Source organism: Camelus dromedarius, chromosome 14, assembly GCF_036321535.1.
Source record: "Camelus dromedarius isolate mCamDro1 chromosome 14, mCamDro1.pat, whole genome shotgun sequence".
NCBI lineage: Eukaryota > Metazoa > Chordata > Mammalia > Artiodactyla > Camelidae > Camelus > Camelus dromedarius.
The window spans coordinates 53,039,695-53,058,555 of NC_087449.1; the positions used below are offsets into that span (position 1 = coordinate 53,039,695).

General features: G+C 39.8%; 1 protein-coding gene across 1 annotated transcript; it reads right to left on the reverse strand.

The window, feature by feature from the left end:
* Positions 1 to 1,900: 1,900 nt before the first annotated feature.
* On the reverse strand, positions 1,901 to 12,897 carry PDIK1L (PDLIM1 interacting kinase 1 like). The gene is given in 4 exon segments (XM_031464420.2): positions 1,901 to 5,650; positions 9,626 to 9,927; positions 12,411 to 12,554; positions 12,557 to 12,897. Coding segments are annotated over 4 exon segments (1,296 nt in total). The 5' UTR covers positions 12,666 to 12,897; the 3' UTR covers positions 1,901 to 4,909.
* Between the last annotated feature and the right edge of the window lie 5,964 nt (positions 12,898 to 18,861).

Below are 18,861 nucleotides of genomic sequence, written 5' to 3' on the forward strand. Positions count from 1 at the left end.
ATCCAGCTTGATGAATTTTCACAATGTAATCATACTCATCTAACCAGCACCAGGTTAAGAAACAAAACAGTGCAAGTACCCTACAAGTCTCCTCACATACGGCCCATTTTCTCCTCATGTATGACTCAAGAGCTTTAGCACAGAGGTACTCAGTGGGAGACTATAGCTCAGGGTCCCTTAACACGGGGTCGATGTGAGGGTCGATAAATCCCCTAAAATTACAGGCAAACATTTTCCTGAGGAGAGGATGTAGTGCCTTCATCAGATTCTCCCAGAGGGGAGAAGGATCAGAGTTACAACTGAACACTGGCTCCTGGGGAATCCATTTTTTCATTCAACATAACATCAAAATCAGAACACAGTAACAGCAATGAGACAGTAACCAACTGAGAACTTAATATGCAAGACACTTTATGTGTGTTATAGCTGACCCTTACAAAACCCCTGAAATGTAAGTATCACCTCTATTTTATAGACATGTAAACTGAGGCTCAGGATGAAGTGACTTGCCCAACTCCATACATTAATTATGTAGGTGTTGGTGAAAGCTAGTTGGTGAACACTAGCATTCAATATGAGACCTGTTACACCAAAGCCTTTGCTTCTGCTGTAAGACCACAGTGCCTTTGGTAATATTAAGTTGCCTAACCTCTGCTCAGAACAAGCTAAGCTTGAAATACCAGGGCTGAACAGGAAATGAAAGAGTGAAGTCAAAAGCCTAGGCGTCTTTTTTTTTTTAAACATTCCCTTTGAACCAATGACAATTGCAAAAGGGAAAGTACTGCCTTTAAAAGATGCACTTTGCCCTCAAGAGGTGTGGCCCTGAGAGGTGTGGCTGGGAGGTTTTCTCAAGTGGGAGTTATTATCTAACCACAAACCAACTGTCTATCATTACACTGCACTTTAGAGGACATCTATGATTGGTCGACTAAGAGGGCAACATTTGAATTTAAAGAAAAGACCAAAACAACCAAGGTCATTACTTCAGTGAGAAAGATAAAGATTTGTTAGAGAAGACTCAGACTGGAGACAGAGATTAGGCACTAAAACCCTGTGTTAAGGTAAAACCTTTACCTTACTAACTGGGATTAAATTACTGTTAATTTCATCAAGAAGTCAGCCCCTATTTTAAGTAAAACTCACTGAAAAGATATGTAAAAACCATGTTAAAGTGCTTTGTAAACTGCAAAGGATTACAAAAAGGCTAGTAAATACAAGTATTTATAGTTTTAAGATTAAAATTTAAAAAGTAATCTCTAAATACACAGCAAAATTTACCTGTCTGCAAAGGCTATACAGGAGGTGGCAGAGTCAGAAGCAGCCGCAATTCCTGATGCCTACTTTCCTACTCATCATTAGATCACATGTAGGGTTAATGTTTTGTATCTTCCATTTTCCCTCTGCTGTTTCACTGTACCACTAAGCACACTGCATCCTCAGTACTTTATTCTGGAGAAGGCATACATAACAAAACCTACAAAAGAAAACAAAAAAGTGGCTCAGATGACTTTTTTTATAGAAAAGAAACCACGGTCTCAAGTTATAGATTGAAAAATTGCATCCTTAGTACATTTACTATACTTCATTCTGAGTCTGGGATGCATTCTCAGCTTAATGAGATAGAAGGAAAAAAGGAAAAAAAATCATTTATTTCAGGCACTACAAGTTCTTCTAATACAGCAAGATTGTAAGCATGAAAATTTAGAGAACTTGAAATTCTGAAACACCTGTAATTCAATCTTTTCCTCAGCAACAGCTTGTATTATATATAGGTTTCACTTAACACATATGGCTGAAAATGACAGTTTCACATTTTATACGCTCTATTTTATATTCATGAAGTAAAGCACTACAGAACTTCTCAGAGAGCCACCAAAGCAGCAATGTAGAATTTTCAGCGTTTTTGTTGAAACTCACTTTATTAAAAAAAAAAGTCATGAACAATAAATTACAATCATTTCCCCCTTTTATAAATTCTTCATAAAATATATTTGACAATTTTAAAAGAAAATTTCAGAAGTTGCTTTCATTTTTGAAGTGCTGATGACTTATTTTTTGACCATTTTGTCATGCTGGTGAATTATTTGTAGCTGCTACAATAGTTTGATTGATAAACATTTTACAGTTAAAAACAACAACAAAGAGGAAGAAACAGACCAGCAGAAAGAACTATTCAGTGTGCTATTTATCTGACACTTAACACTTACTTCATCATAATGACAAAGTATCCCTTAGCACCAAAAATCTACAAAGAACCCCATCTTTCTAAGTGACAACTAGTGCAAAATAACATTCTAGGAACTAACTGTACAATCCCATATTTTAACTGGCCACAGCTGCCTATAAGCTTATTTGAAATATTTGGTCTCTTTTCAATTAAGACAAATTTCATAAAAATGCTACAAACCATGGCAAGAGACTCTATGAGGACTAATTATTGAGTACCTATTATGGGCAAGGCACTGTGCACAAATTCTTGCTTTAATTTTTCCTCTAGCAAATATCCAGGAATTTCCAAATATCACTAATCATCTTTTATTTCTTACTCCTGGTTGGAAAAGACCTGTGGCTATACACCATTTTAAATTGTCATTTTATCAACTGACCTTTAGTGCTGAGCACACAGTAGGTACTTAATAAATACCTCCTAACTGAAAAAACAAATAAAGACAAAGAATTTAACTATCATTTTGCTTGGTATCATAGGTTATTTTAGAACACAAGGACTTGAGAAAATTTCAGAAAAAACTTCCTGATCACCTCACAGTCTTACTGCCAATGAAAGAAAGAATTCTACTTCACAGGTAAACTTTCAAAATAAATTATAATCATTAACTATTTTAAATGAAGCTGGACAAAAACTATGTATTTCAGAAACCATGACATGTAGATATTTAAAGAGCAAATGAAGCATTGGCATACCGTCACCTAAATCATCATGAACCTCTGCTGAAGTGCTGTTATTGAAGAGACATTATAATGACACTTTTTATTTCCAGTAACTCAATCTCCTTGGCCAGATCTATGTTATAATAATTTGATCTACAGGGTCAATTATCATGAAATTTCAGTATATTTCCATCTCTAATTTCCAAAAGAATTCTTACATTTATTAGCTTGAAAGTGATGTTGAAAAGCATATTTTTTTATTTAAAAGATTTTATTGAAAATAAAATCTTTCAGTCTGAATTTTAAACTTCCAAACCAAGTAATGCATAGTTCAGAAATTTTATGTACTGCAATTTTTTTTGTGTGCTTTTTTACCTTCTACAGTCCCCTTAACACATTTTAAATAAGGAAAATTTATGATAGCAATATTCCAAAAGTTGTGGAAGTTCCAAAAAGCTCAGGAGACTATGGAGACTATCAATGATTTCAATATTCTTTTTTTTTGTTTTTTTACTTTTGACCAAAGATTCTAGTGCTTTATAAAGATTAACCTATACACAATGGTCTCAAACTATTAACAACCTTAAAGGTTAATGTTCTGTTTTAGGAAAACTTTCTTCTTTTAGATTTGAACTATCTGCATTTACAGGAAAACAAATTGTAGACAACCTATATATAGGTTTAAAATCAAAGTGACTTCAAGAAGAATAATGGTCTATTAGTTCTTGACAAAGACCATACCAAGTGATTGTATAGAATTGATAACTTTTCTATTTGAAAGATATAACTGATGCCACAATATTTTACCCATTTGCCAAACTGTATAGATATCATCTCCCAGTTTAGAAAAAGGTGATCAACATTGAATACAACTATATCACTACCATTACTCTGTCAAATTAGACAAGAGAAAACAGCATTAGTGCCAAAAAGAAAGGAATTCCAGTGACTAAACAAAAGACCATTCGGGCAGGCAATGTGAGGGTAGAGCTCATTTGGTTTCTTCGACTTTATGCTGAGGCCTAGACAAAGCCTTGAAATAAAAAATTAATGTATCAAGTACTAGAGTTATATATAGCAAAGTTTTCAGAAACAGAAGACTCCTGCGTCCAGATTTATAACAGATTGAGATTGCAGATGCTCAAGTGCAGACATGTCCCAGTTCAGTGGCTTAATTGGTTAACTGCATGCTTGGTTACCTAAACAAGGTATGACTGAATCATGGATGTCCTTGCCAACCTGCCAGTACATGACTGCATGGCTAATTCAACTCCTGCAGCTATAGGGCACTGGAGAGCTCAAGCATACTTCAGCAGCTTTGGATCACTTAATTTTACTTATGTTTAATCAGATAATTTTAGACTCTCCAAAATTATGCCTTAAAAAAAAGCTGTATAATATTACAAAAATAAAAAAATTAGTATGATTTCATTAGAGGGAGGGGCAGGGTAGGAAGATGAGGGAAGGTTCTTTTATTTTTCATCACTGATTTCACCAGCAAATCTCAAAAACCCAAACCTACATCAAATAATTTAAACAGAAGTGGCATTTTTTTCATATGGAATGCAAAATGCACACATTCACATACCTACATATACATAAATATATACATATATGTTTCCTTTACAAAGCTTCAAAGGTTGCATTACCAGCATGCAAACCTCTTTTTCCATGGAAATTCCTAATACTGACAAGGAATGTCTAAAATACTTAGAGACATATTTCCAGAAAACTGGACTCTCTTCTTTTCTTGGCTCTTAGAGAATTTTCCTGCCAAACTTCTACCAATGACCATTTAAAAAAATTTACACCCACATTGGTAATACACATTTAAAACGTATTAACAAAATGGCCAGCTTGGACTTAAGAAAAATGAGAGAAAAAAAAAATCCCACAATAAAGTCTTAACCCTTAGATGGTGGAGTTTAGCTTTTTATATTCTTTTTCAGCCACATTATGTTGCATCACTGTTAAAACAGAAGCAGCATATCATCCAAAATATTTGCAAATAATATATGTGTCACGTCTCCCAGCTGCTATCTTTAAATGCAATTTGTACTAATCTGAGTTCTAGTTCAAAAGCATCTGGACGATCCTGAGGGTTTGCAGCCAGCATTTCCTTAATCAGTTGTTTCATTCGCCCATTCATAGTTTTTTTCTTCACAGGAATGAGAAGTTCCATTTTGGGATTTTCCAGAAGTGCCTCCCCAACAGGCACAATCTCAGTTCCTTGTTTTACATAACTCCCCAAGAGTTCCTTCTTTGTCTCTGTGTCTATGAATGTGATCCTTTCCAGCATTGCCCAGATGATAATCCCCAGAGCAAAGATGTCAGCTTTTGCTGTATAATGTCCCTCCCACACTTCAGGAGCCATGTAGAAATCTGTTCCACATGCTGTAGAAAGGAAACACTTGTTTACACTGACAGGTTCTTCTGGGTTCTGCCCAGATGCTGAACAAACTTTACTTAGGCCAAAATCAGCCACTTTTAGTGTGGGTTCCAAGTCACTGGTATCCAACCTGCTTTGAGAAATCAGGATGTTATCAGGCTTTAGATCTCGATGGATTATCTGGTTTTTATGTAAGAAAGCCAGGGCACTGCTCAGCTGAAGCATGAAGCTGGTGTTAGTTTTACGATTGGGTTTCCTGGACAATAGATACTCATTCATATCTCCTCCGTCACAAAAATCCATCACAAACCACAAGTAATAGGCGCTTCTGGGATCAAAGGCAATTTCTCCTTTTAATGAAGTCTCTACAAGCTATAAGAAGGAAGAAAAACCATATTGTAATAATCTGCTCAGTTTATACAGTTCAGCTATAGAGAAAGAGTTACTGGTTAAGTTAGTCTCTAATTTTAAAAGGAAATTTCATGAATATTTATTCAGTCAGTGCATTTTATTTTAAACTTCAGTGCTTCAAACTGTCAATCTGCCCCTAACAAATACACCTAATCTCCAAGTCGACAGGTAAAAACTTATTTCAAAATAGCTTTATTTTGAAAAGTGTCCAACTGGCTATACATGCATGTGTCAATGGAGCTGAACTCTAACGATCTAGCTAATAGCTTCCTGAAAAGATCAAAGTTTCAGCAGCTAGACCTGGGAGACTGCCAGCTGGGGTATAAACATCAATTAGGAAATTCTATTCCATGAAACTGCCTGAAATCTACTCCTTGCTCATTGCACATACGCTACCAACATAATCTGGAAAAATGATCAAGGAGCAACTAGTTGTTACAGAAATAAAGTGCTCCTGTAGTCACTGATAAAAAATAAAGACTGACATCATTACTTCATAAACTTCTACAAGCAAAATACAAATATGTTGGTTATCTCCATCACTAAATGGCTTCTCAGAACCAATTTATAAAAATCATATATGCATTTTGATATACAAATTCAAACCTGAATTTGAATACAAGTATTTCTTTGATACAAGCTGCAAATCTAGAATAAACTACTGTTTTATTTGTATCATTATCTAATTATAACTCTCCTACTATGTGAAATTCAAGAGTATTAATTACCTCACTGAACATGAACTACCATTCTAAAATACAGGCATACAGTGTTTTGAAAGCATTTGCCCTATGGTGTCCTTTTCAGACTCAAGAGTTGAACAGAAACTCAGTAGGGAAGGTGAAGAGTTATTGAAGAGGGAGTGAACCGCTAATTTTAAGTGTATATCTACTAGTATTCTCTTTTGTCATTTTGGTGGGCAGGGGCAAGGAACACCTCTCCATGTCACCTTCCTCCTACAGCAAACAGCCATAACTGCAATGGTTTGCAGATGTCTTTTTTGCGTGCATTTTCCTTGTTGCCTGTTTGCCATTGAGACACCAAAAGAAAGAACAGAAAGGTCCGGATCACACAATTATTTTACCAGATGCACTGTTACTAATATGATGAGATTAAAGACTAGCACCATCACTCTTTCTTCATTTCTTCTCTTCTTCTGTCTTCATTCTCAAAAGCAAACTTCCTAAATAATTTTGAGCAATGCAGAGTCTCATCATTCAAATAATGATTTAGAATAAAGTCAGACGGTATATATTTTAGGCTTGACAAGTCACATAAGGTCTCTTCCATATTCTTCTTCTTTTTCTTCTTCTCTTAAAAAATGTAAAAACTATTTTTAGCATCCAGGCTATACAAAAACAGGCTGAGGGCCATAGTTTGAGGACCCCTGGTTGAGAGCTACAGAAATACACAGCCCAATCTGCTTATTTTCAAGTGTAGAGAATGTTAGCCATTGGTTCTCTTGTCTAAAATCCTTTAATAGCTCCCCTGTTCTCTTAGGATATAGTCTAAGCTGTTTAACATGTGCTGTGGGACCCTGTGTGCTCTGATCCCTGCTTCTTTCTATCCTCATCTAAAACAACTCTCCCTGTACACTGCAGTCTTACTATCTTCTTTCAATTCTTAGAACGCTTCATGCTTTTTACTTCTAGACATTTGTATGTACAGTTCTTTCTGCCTGGGAACCTTTCTCACTGACTCACCTGGCTAACTCCAGTTCACCCCACAAGTTTCAGCTGAAACAGTTCATAATTCCTGAACCTAGGGATTATGACAGGTTCCCTACTATATGCACCTATACCATCCTGTACTTTTCATTCTTGACAAGTTATTACAAGTACACAGACTGGCCACTAAGTTCCTATGCATAAGATATGTCCTCTTTCAATTTTTGCTTTACAATTCTTCTAGATGAGGTTTTTAGCTATGAGGAACTAACTGAATAATTCCAAATGAGAACAAGGAAGATATCCAGAAAAACATGGAGAAAAAAAAAATTCGTGTAAAAGAATGGAGAAGACCATGTGTAGGGGCTGTGTGGTCACACTACAGATTTGTCTTTATTAGATGTAAATATTGGTTGCCTTTACTAGTGTAAATTTAGAGAAGGCACTTGTTAATGTGTTGATGAATGTCTGGTTAACTAAATAAATCCATACAAAAGACAACTTTTAATAGAGCTACCTATTACTGAATATTTCCTATGTGCCAATTATTGTATCTGCATCACTTCTAATTTAGACAACTCCCATGGAAGGTAGAAATTATCATTCCTTACATATGAAGATATAGGTGCTGGGAAAAGTTGGGTTATTTATCCAAGGTCATACAGCCAGCAAAAAGAACCACAGGTGAAACACAAGTCTATTGGGCTTTAAAAAGATGAAAGAGATTACTAAACAAAAAGGGGCTGTAGATTAAAACAAAAAATCACTGAATCAAGTCTGGAAGTACTTGAAATCTTAAAGTCTTGAAAGATTAGCTAACTAATGCCTAGTTACCATGACGGTTGCTTGATGTGGACTCAAGAATACCATCAACACTAAGTCATATGTTTATGTACTTGCATGTGTAATCTGAAAGAGATTACACATTTTAGTATCTAAAATTCAATGCAAAGTCCAGCAACGGTCTATCCCTTTTTAGGAGGGAGTATAGTAAGAATGTTTCTGATATTTCCTATCCTTGCAAGTTACATAATAAGCACTTGTAGAAAAATAAACAATAAATAGAGGCTAAATGGTTGTGTCTTATAGTCCCTGTCTTAAGACTTCAGGTTATAGCATGCTAAACTTGCAGTATAAACTAGGTTCTCAAGACTGATATTTGTTCACCATTCAATGAAACTTTCAAGTTTCTACTTACACAGATTAATGTGTTTGTTTTCTTTGTTGTTTCTAGTCCAAAAGCATTTGTTGTTTTAAAACAGACTTTTGTACCCTGATGGTGAATTCTGAATTTAGACACACTCATGGAAAGTTGTTTCCTGTTCCAAGAATGACTGGACTTAAGAAATTATGCTCTGGCCTTTAGCTAGCTATGTCTTAAGTATCTTTTCTCTTTATCAAGTATGGAGCTACTAGAGATTTTGATCTACGGCAGAAGCCAATCTAAAAAAAAAAAGCTTTTCTGTTTTCTTATGTTAATGCTTTCTCCAGGTCTACAGAAGAGTAATTTGGAGGCAAGTGAACAATTTAGAGGTTAAGAAAGCACAAGTTTTAGCTGTCAGATGTTTAGCTCCCAATTCTGCCACTTGCTAGCTATATGATTTTGGATAGATTCATTATGGATTCTAAACCTCAGTTTCATTTGTAATGATGATAATAATAGTATTTTTCTCATAAGATTGTTCTGAGCAACTGCCTTTAAAGCACTTAGCCCAGAGCACAGAACAAGTAGGAACCCAAATAGTAAGCTATTAGTACTGTTAATAACATTCAGGTGCTAAGCCACACACTCCATGAAAATTAACTGTAACTGCATAGTTAAGAAATAAAATAACCCCCTAAAAAAGCAGAGGCTTATGTTCAAGCCAGTGATACATAAAGAAATGTTCAATTACCTATGGGTGCTGCTATTGGTTGTGGATTTTTTCCCTTTCTTCTGCCTTCAGTTCCAAAAAAACTGATTTCAAATAAGTGAACTAATTAGATTCTAGTCTCAATCACTTCTCTAGCTCCTATGTTGCCCCATTCCTATGCAGATTGGCAAGTATCATGGCATAACAGGTGGCTTTGTTATTTTTAGGTATTTGCATCACAGGTTTAAATAAAACCTTGCTTTAAAGCAAACATCTACTCAATTCTTGGCAGACCCCATCTACTCCTAACTGTATAAACACCTGCGTTTAAAAGTAAAGTTCGTCTGACTCATTTCTCTTACTGCTGACCAATGCTATGATCAAATTACTACTATTTCCCATTCAACCACACATACCTGTAAATAAAGGGAAGAATTAGAGCCATGGGACATCTTTTGCACCATTCCATCTTTTTGCAGGATGCATTCCTCCAAGTGAATCACATTTGGATGTTGGCTCTTGATACTGCTTAGTGCCCAGAACTCACGCAGGGCTAGTTCAACATTTTCAGGCGCATGGCATCGAATTTTCTTCACTGCCACCCGTGCAGAGGTCTTTCTGATGACTGCTTCATACACAACACCGTAACTACCTCGGCCTACCTCCCGTATTAGATCGTACTTTGGCTGGCTACTCACCATCTTCAAGGTCAAGGTTTCTGGAAAAATCAACAAAGTACTCTGTTGAAATTAATATACCTATTGGCTTGTATTCCTTCTTATATACAATTTAGTTGCCAACTGTCTCACTGTTTGCAGTGCTTGAGCAATATTTGCTATGCCTTGGGCAAATCTAAATATTTTAATAATAATAGTAAAGCAGCTAACATGTAGTACTTACCATGTATCATGAACTGTTCCAAACACTTTATAATATTAAGTTCATTTAATCCTAACAATATGATGAGGTAGATACTATTATGGTCATTTTATAGTCGAGGAAACTAAAGCACAGAGAGTTTAAGCAATATGGCCAAGGTCAAACAGCTAGTAACTAGTGGACCTGGGATTTGAAACCAGGCCATCTAGCTCTGACATCCTTAATTTTAACCACTACACTATACTGCCTCTTACATGAACTGCTTCAAAACATCACTGCTAAAACCAAAAAAATTCAGTACTCTTATTTACTGATCATGAAAAAACAAACAAAACTCCAGCTTCTCCTGAAAGCTGACACACACATAAAAGGTCATAAACATGGCAAAATGAAAAACAAACTCACACAGTTAGAAGTACAAACACCTGGCTTATGTTTAGGCACTAAAAGTGAACCAGATCACATATAGAAGTGAAAATGTGTAGTTGCTTTTATTATTTAAAACAGTCAAACTGTATATGTTCTTATTTTAATTTTGCTTTTGTTATTTCTTTATTTCTCGCAAAATAGATGAAGTTTATGGAGAAAAATGTTCCTTTAAAGATAAAGTAAGTTACCTAGAATATGGTTATCTTTCTGTTGTTTCGACAATAGCTATTTAGGTCTAGGTCATTTTTTTGCCAACAAAAACTGTCCTACATATTAAGAGGCTCTCTGGAGTTCATATTAAGTTCTTTGGAATTCAACTTGATGAATCATTTAAAGACAGGGGCAAAGGCCCTACATAGAAATGCTCACGTATTGAATCAAGAAACTCTCAAGCGTGCCTCTTCCCTTTACGAAGAATGTCAAAATTTTAATGCGCTTCGGGAAAAAATTCTCATCTGTAGATTGCCACCATGGGCAAGAAAAGTAACCTGAAATTGTACAATTTTTAATATTGTACAGTTAGGGGAATAAAAAGGTACCGACACCAGAGCCTGAGAAATTGGGACCAGCTACTTTAAGTCCGTAGGATAGATTTAATAAAGAAAATGAAAGTTTCTGAGGCTGCTTCTTAGTCCCACTTCCTCTAACTGGACACCCACTCTTCGAATTCCTGCTGTATTTCCTAGCGTCTGATTTCCTGTCACAGAATCCTCTGCCCCAAATATGAAAGTGGACATTCTTTCCTGTTCTCCGTGGATCTCCAATTACTACCTATCTTAAAGTGGCTCGTGTCTTTGAAGCTGTCCCATATCGCCCTACAAAGAACACCTGAATAAAGTGGAGGAGAGGTGTTTATGAAATCCATAAGATCTTGAATGAAAACACTGCACGGTGATGCGTCCCGTGCGAACCTGGGTGACTTAACGACTTGCAACCCCCGGGCCCTCGTGCCTGTCAGGCGAACCCAGCGCTCGGACGTGGGCCCGCCAGGCCGTACACCTGCTGGCGCCCGGGAAGGGCCAGTCCTGGGCAGAGGTGTTGCCGGACGCGGCGGCTCAGGGCCCCGCTCATTGGACAAGTATCAGGCCCTCCCCCTCCTCGGCTGCTTCCAGATGAAACCCGGAGGGGATCCTCCCGAGGCCCTTCACCCCGAGGAGCCAGTCCTGCAACTGCCCCGACTCCTCGGGGGCCGGCGGCTGACGCCCGGGGCCTGGGGAGGAGGCCACAGGCAGACGAGGAGGCCGCAGCTGCGGCCGGTGGCCTGAGGCTCAGGGGGCCTTCCTTAGGATGACTCCGCTGACAGCTCTGTGACAGGCCCCCTGGCGCGGGAGGCACATGCAGAGCCTTCAGCTCTGCAGCAAGGCCTCTCTGCCAGGCCGAGGAGCCAGATTTACCTCAGGGTAGCCGCCGCCGCTTCTCCCTCTCACGGGCTCTGCAGGCCGCCATTATCGGGCAGCTCGCGCCTCCGCCGCAGCGGCCTCCAGTCAGAGGCCTGCGCGCGCCCCCGTGGTGCGCGCGGACACACCCCCTTACGCCGCGCGGCCCCGCCCCCCTCCGGCTTTCCGTAGTGCGAGTCGGGACGCCAAGCGCTAGTCCTATTGGGCGCGCACCCCGCGCTCCGCTGGCCTCATCCCGGCTCCTATGGCTTTCAGGAGCCGGGAGTCGCGGAAGGGGTGCGCGCTCTGGAAGGCACCACTCGTGTCCCTCCCCGTAGGGGTGGCCGGGCTCGGGCGGCCGGAGGCCACTCCACGCCTGGGGCTCGGTCGCCCTGAAAATGTAGCGGGCGCGCGAGGCCGGCGGCCCCGGAGTAGTCCCCATCAGCAGGTCGGGGCCTGGGGGTGCGCGCGTTCGGCGCGGCCTTCCGCCCCTGCCCCGCCCCCATTCTCGACCTACCGAGCTGCGGGCAGGTGTGCGGGGTCGCTGGGGTGGATCGCCTGGTGCATCTTCCTCGGCGCGGGCCTGGGATGCTCGCGGGATGCGGGCCTCTACCGCAGGCCCGCGGGGAGGCACGGCCAGAGATGGGAGGCCTGGCGTCCGCCCTCCGGGAGGGAGGCTGCACCTTTTGTCAGAGTCACTGAGCCATGTTTGCTGGCGGTGCAGTTGCCGCGGCGGCGGTGGCGGCGGCGGCGCGGGGCTGGGTGCGATCATCTGGGAAGACGCCGTCCCCTGCCCGGCCAGCGCGGTGGTATCTCCCTTAAAGAAGCCGGCGCCTCATTGTTCAGGGCCCCGGCCGCCGGGAGTATGGGTGCCCTGCCCGGCAGGGGGAGGAAGGTGCCGCTGCACTCTCAGGCTCCTCGGGGAGAGTCGGGATGCCCCCGGCGCGCGGCGAGAGGCGGAGGTTTGAGACGGCTAGGGCCGGGATTGACAGGGAGGACAGCCGTTCTCAGGGCCCGACGGTCAGTCTGAGTCATAGAGGCACCCGACAGCTGTCAGCGGATCCAAAGACGCGTTCGCTTGACAGCCAGCCCAGGACTGTCAGTTGCTCAGAGACCCGGACCAATCGGTCATTCAGTTAGTTACACAGATCAGTATGCATCCGCCAGATGTCCTTTCCTTCACGATTTATTCAGCACCTGCTATTTGTCAATAAAGTGGTTGGTCCTCCTCCCAGTGCTGTATAAAGCATGATGTGCAAAGAATCCCTGTTACTACTCTCAAGGATCAACCAATTACCCATTTTATTTTCTCTCCTCCATTTTTGGACCTTGTCCTGAGAATCGGGGACTGGGTTGAATCTTTAAATGGTGTCTCCTAATCCTTACAAAATCCCACAAGGTCTGGCTTTATTACTAGCCCTGTTTTTACAGGTGAGGAAGTAGACCTCTGCCTTATTTGACAGAAAGGTGTCTTTGGTAGGGGGTCACCTGCCTTGAATACCCACTCTCCTGGCGTAACCACTCCTCCTACCCTTCGTCCCGGCAACACTACTCTGTAATCTGTTCTGACTTTTGCCCTGAGTGTCGTGTACCAGTCTTGAGCTGTCTGCTGGAATTACTGATATGTTCCATGGCTTGGTTGCTGCCCTTGAAAGTAGAGGGAAATACAGAGGCTTTGTGTAGACAGCTAGCTGCGTATGTGGGTAACTGATCAGAATCAGGGGAAAGGGTATCTCGTTTGGTCATGAGGAGCCTTTTCCTTTTGTCTGTCTCAGACGTTAAACACAGGAACCCCTCCTCTAGAGCCGATTGCAGAACTTGAAATCCATTCCCATAACCCCAAAGTTATGAAACTGACTCTAACATCTGTGAGGTAGATGTTTAAATAATTAGGGATGTCCTCTTTAGGAAAAAGATTACAAAATGGACCTGTGAACACATTGCTGGGGCCTTGGAAAGGATCACTGTAAGTGAGGGACTCTGAAGCTGAAGCCTCAGAATAAATCTGCCCTGAAGATTATGTTATATTATTATGTTTGCCCTTAGGCCTTCTGTTAGACTGAGAGTTCCCCCAGATAGGAAACTTGTCTGTGATTCATCCTCCTCTATCTGATATGGTACCAAAGTATACCTGAGGATAGCACTGTCATACATTGCTGGTGGAAAGGCAAAATGATGTAACTCTAATTAAGGAAATTCGGCAATCTATAGCTAGATTACATGTGTATTTACTCTTTCACCCAGTAATCCTAGGTCATGGCTAGACTTCCAGGAGTCTATCCTAGTGATACATTGTTAAAATACAAAAAACTGTATGCACAAGGCTATTCATTATGGCATTTTTATAGCAAAAGATTGGAAACTGCTTTTGTGTCAATGAAGAACTGGCTGAATAAATTATAGTACATAAACAAAATGGAGTGCTATGCAGCTGTAAATAGATATGTGGAAGAGTTCTTATATATACTGATAAACAAACTAGTATGTAGTGATGTCCATATATGTTGTTAAGGGAAATAAACAAGTTGCATAATGGTGTTTATAGTATACTATCTTCTCTGTAAGTAATGGGAGATATAAATATACATTAATTGCTTATATTTAAAAGTTAAGCAATGGAAGAATAAACTCAATCTAAAAATTGTTTCCTATGTGGGATGAAGTGGGTAGGGATGGAAATGAGACTTGCATGAATGTACCTGATTATAGTTACTATTTTGGAACGTTGTAAATGTTGAATGTTTATAAAACAAAATTCAATAAAAAGAGTAAAATACTCCATAAAGATTAAAAACAAATAGAAACAAATGAAGTGGCATAACTACACAGAGAAAGTAATTTCAAGTGGCTGTATTTTGACTATACCTCCCTAATGGCATATAATCTAAGGACAAACTAGAACTGCAAAGAAATATTAAATTGCATTCATTAGTCATATTGTTAGTAACAAATACTAATGTTGCTATTTTGAAGCTATCATTGGTATATTTTAGAATAAAGCAAATAAACTAGTTATGTTAATGACACTGGGAATCAAGATTCTCAAGTTATGAAAAAAAAGAGTTACAAGTGTTAAAGAAGCCTAGTATGATTTTAGACCTGAGACAGATAGCAGAATGAATAAAATATATATTTTTTCTCTTAAAAAACATATTTTCAAGCTCTGTCTGCTGAAAAGGCCTAGACACAGGGACCAACCCTAGTAGTAATGAACACCCCTAGTGCACAGATTTGGCCTCTAAATACCATTTTCCAGTTTAAAAAAAAAAAAAAAAAGCAGAGAAAGTCAAGGCTCCTTTGATAAATGACTAGTTTCAAACCTGGAGCAGGAAAGATGAGGTTGGATCATCTTGTGCCTGGAAGCAAGGAAGCTTTCAAAGGCTCTAGGAGTCATGTGAAAATGACTGAAGAACCAATACAAAGGGGCTTCACTGACCAAAGATGGAACAATTTTAGCATTAAAAGAAAAATAATGACTTTAATAGATTGCAACATATAAATATGTAAAAATCCATTAATTAATGATACTTAAAGAAAACAACACATTTGTTACCAGTAGAGCTTTATAGAGAATCAGCTGATTTACTCTGAACAGCCATAGAGGAAAATTAATTTTTTTCATATCTGTCCTGGATGAGTTATATTGCAGGTAACCGAAGAGTAGATAAGAAAATAAATTTTTATAGAGGAATTCCAATTAATAAATGCAGAAGGAATGATAGGATTAGAAAAGCATGGTTTTACAAAACCTAATGAAACAAGGAGTCTAGGCAATAATCGTGAAATGATCCTGAAACAACTGGAGTTTAAGTTGTTGGGAAACTTTGTAAAAGAGACCTTAGGCTGACAGCACTTGAACCCATTGACCAATCTTAAAATCACTAAAAGGGGAAAACAGTGCGCTCCATGAAATATTCTTGCCTTGGAAAAAAAGAAAAAAAAGGATCTAAGCCTAATCTAACCAAGGTCTAATTACCAGTTTACCAGAAATATGGGGCATAGACAAATACTACCATTAGCCAAACTCAAAATGTGGGACATTCTACAGGATAAGTGACCTCATTTCTGCAACAAATTCATGGCATGGAAATAAAAAAGGATGGTAGAATGTTAAAGCATAAAACTCAAGACACTTACCAAATGCAAAAACCTTATTTGGATCCTCATTCAAGTGAGTTAACTGTCAGAAGACATCTTTGGTACAATCAGGGAAATTTGAATATGAACTGATAGATTAAATTGTTTTTTTTTTTTGTTAGGTGTGATGATGACATAGTACCTGTGGTAATAAAAGCCTTTTTCAGTTAGAACTGCACACTGATGTATTCTGGATAAAATGAAATGATGTTTGGGGTATGTTTTACAATACTCCACAAGCAGCATAGCAAGCAAAAAAGAGGGAGGAAGGCTGGCAGAATATTGGTAAGTGTTGAAATCTGGCGCTGGGTACATGAGGTTCATTACGCTATTCTACTTTTTTGTGTATGTTCGAATTTTTCCATAATAAAAGTTAGACAACCACTCTCAAAAAATGAAATGTCTTCGATAAGTGGGAACTTGGATGTAGCGATTCTGCCCCCTGGTGGCAGGTTCTGTTGGTGCAGCTGCTGCCCCAGCCTTAGGGCAGGTCTGAATTCCCAGACCTGCCTAGAGTCATGTCGTTTATAAATCTCTTAAGAGCCCTACGAAATGGATAGTATTAGTGTACTATTTTACAACTGAATAAACTGAGACTCAGAGGGACTAATAAGTCACTGATGGAGCCAGACTCAGGGAGTGAAGCCCAGTAAATTGCTGTGTTTCCAGACCTTATTTTTCCTATCTTAACAAAGGGGTCACATGGGAAGAGGCAAGTGGAGATGCCCCTAATTAGAACAGGTCCACAGGAAGCAGATCATCAGGGAGCAATTTCACCTATAAGCTACAGATAAATGTAAATAGGTAATATAAACATAAATACATAATAGATAATATTCATAGTACCTTCTGCGCCAGGCATTGTGCAAGGTGCTGTTTATACATCATCTCATTTACTCTCTGCAGCTATCCTGTGAGATATACTATTACTGCTCCCTTTTACAACTGAGGTGACAAGACTTGTCCAAAGTCACACAGCTAGAAAATGTCTGAATTAGAACTTGAACGCTAGTCTAACTACAATTCCTATGTGTTTTAGTTTTTTTTTTCTTTTGAGATATAGTTTAGATACAGTGAAATGTTCACATCTTAAGTGTATACTGTTTGTGTTTTTAAGCTCTAGTGACTATTGTATACTGCTTGTCTCACTTAGCATGAATGCAGATATTAATTTTTTTCCTGGATAGTTTTAATTTTTTTCTGAGTAGGAATGGGAGCCAAGAAAGAGAAGAAAATAGTCAAGAAAGGAAAGGTGAGCATGTAAGGTCAAAATTCACAGTTCTGCCTAGAGTTGACCATCCTTCTGATGACTTTTTTTTCTTGTACAAAGGGGTGGCTCCTTATAGTTTTATCTCCTCTCTTCTTTTAGAAGGATCTCCATCATGCCCTCTCAGTCACTTAGACATACAGTTATTTCAGAGCTTCTTAAATGGGGCGATTTGCCTTTCAGAGGACATTAGTCAATGTCTGGCGATATTTTTGTTCATCACAGCTGGGAGGATAGGTGCTACAGGCATCCAGTAGGTAGAGACCAAAGATGCTGCTAAACATGCTACAATGCACAGGACAGTCCTCCACAACAAAGATTTGTGCTGCTCAAAATGTCAATAGTGTGGAAACTGAGAAGCCCTGGTCTAAGAAACAACAGTAGGCTTGCTATGCAAATATTACTTCAAGACAAATCTCTTGGTCCCCTTTCCCATCAGATTGCTGGCCCTATATCCTCCCCTGCAGAAATTCTGGAGGCATCATTGATGCTTTGTCAAAGACTTAGTACCTTCTGAAGTCATCTCATCTGAGGCCAACCAAAAGGCATCATCAAAATGCTACCAGATTTCAAGATGAATAACCAGGCCCACCAGTGATTCTTTTCTGATTATAGCAGAGAGAATCCCTATCAGTATTCCTTCTTCTCTCCTTCCCCAGCTGGGAGAGCCCCAGCCCCATCTCTGCAGGGGGAGGCTGCTTGAGAAACTCCTTTAAGGAGAATGCCGGCTCTGGGACTAATATGCTGTGTGACCTTGAGCAAGTCTCCTCCCTGCGCTGGGCCTCAATTTCCCCATCTGCAAAATGAAGAGTCTGACCAGCTCATGTCTAAGGATTCTTCCAGTTCTGGCTCTGTGATTCTTTAGTCCTTTACCTTCACTATGCTTATACCAAGAAGACTAAAAGTGTTCATTTTTGATCCAGCCCCTAGACAAGAGATTTAGGAGCCCAAGAAGATCATGTACCAGGTACAACTTTAGCTGTTTTGTCTTTAGATGGGTCCTAGTTATCTCCTCAGTAAGGACTGAGAACATCTGGAGCTTCTGGTAGTTAAGACCAAACTCCACATGCCCTGCCCTTGGAATGGACCTGATTGGCTCACCTAGGGTTGTGGGCCTGTCCTTGACCAAACTCCCTGTCCTGGAGGATGGAGCTTACTCACTGGCTTAAATCCAGAGGCTGGGGGGACAGCTAGCAGGTGTCACTACACATATTCCTCTTGAGGAGTCAACTAGTGCCTGGCACATGATGGGCGCTTTATTCACTAAGTCAATAGCTATTTAGTGAGTACCTACTATGTGCCAGAAATTATGCCAGATGCTGGTGAAAAAGCAGTGAAGAAGACAAGGCTCCTGCCTTTGTGGCCCTCAAAGTCTAGTAGGGGAGACAGAAACACCTAAATGGGCAGAGACAGTACAATGAGATTAGTGTCAGAAGGAGGTTACATGAACCCAGAGGAGGGAACCCTCAGCTGTTCTTATGTGAAGGGGCCTAGGGATTTCAAGGAAAGCGTTTGACAGGAGGTAGCATTGAAATTGACATTTAAGGATCCAAATGATACACTT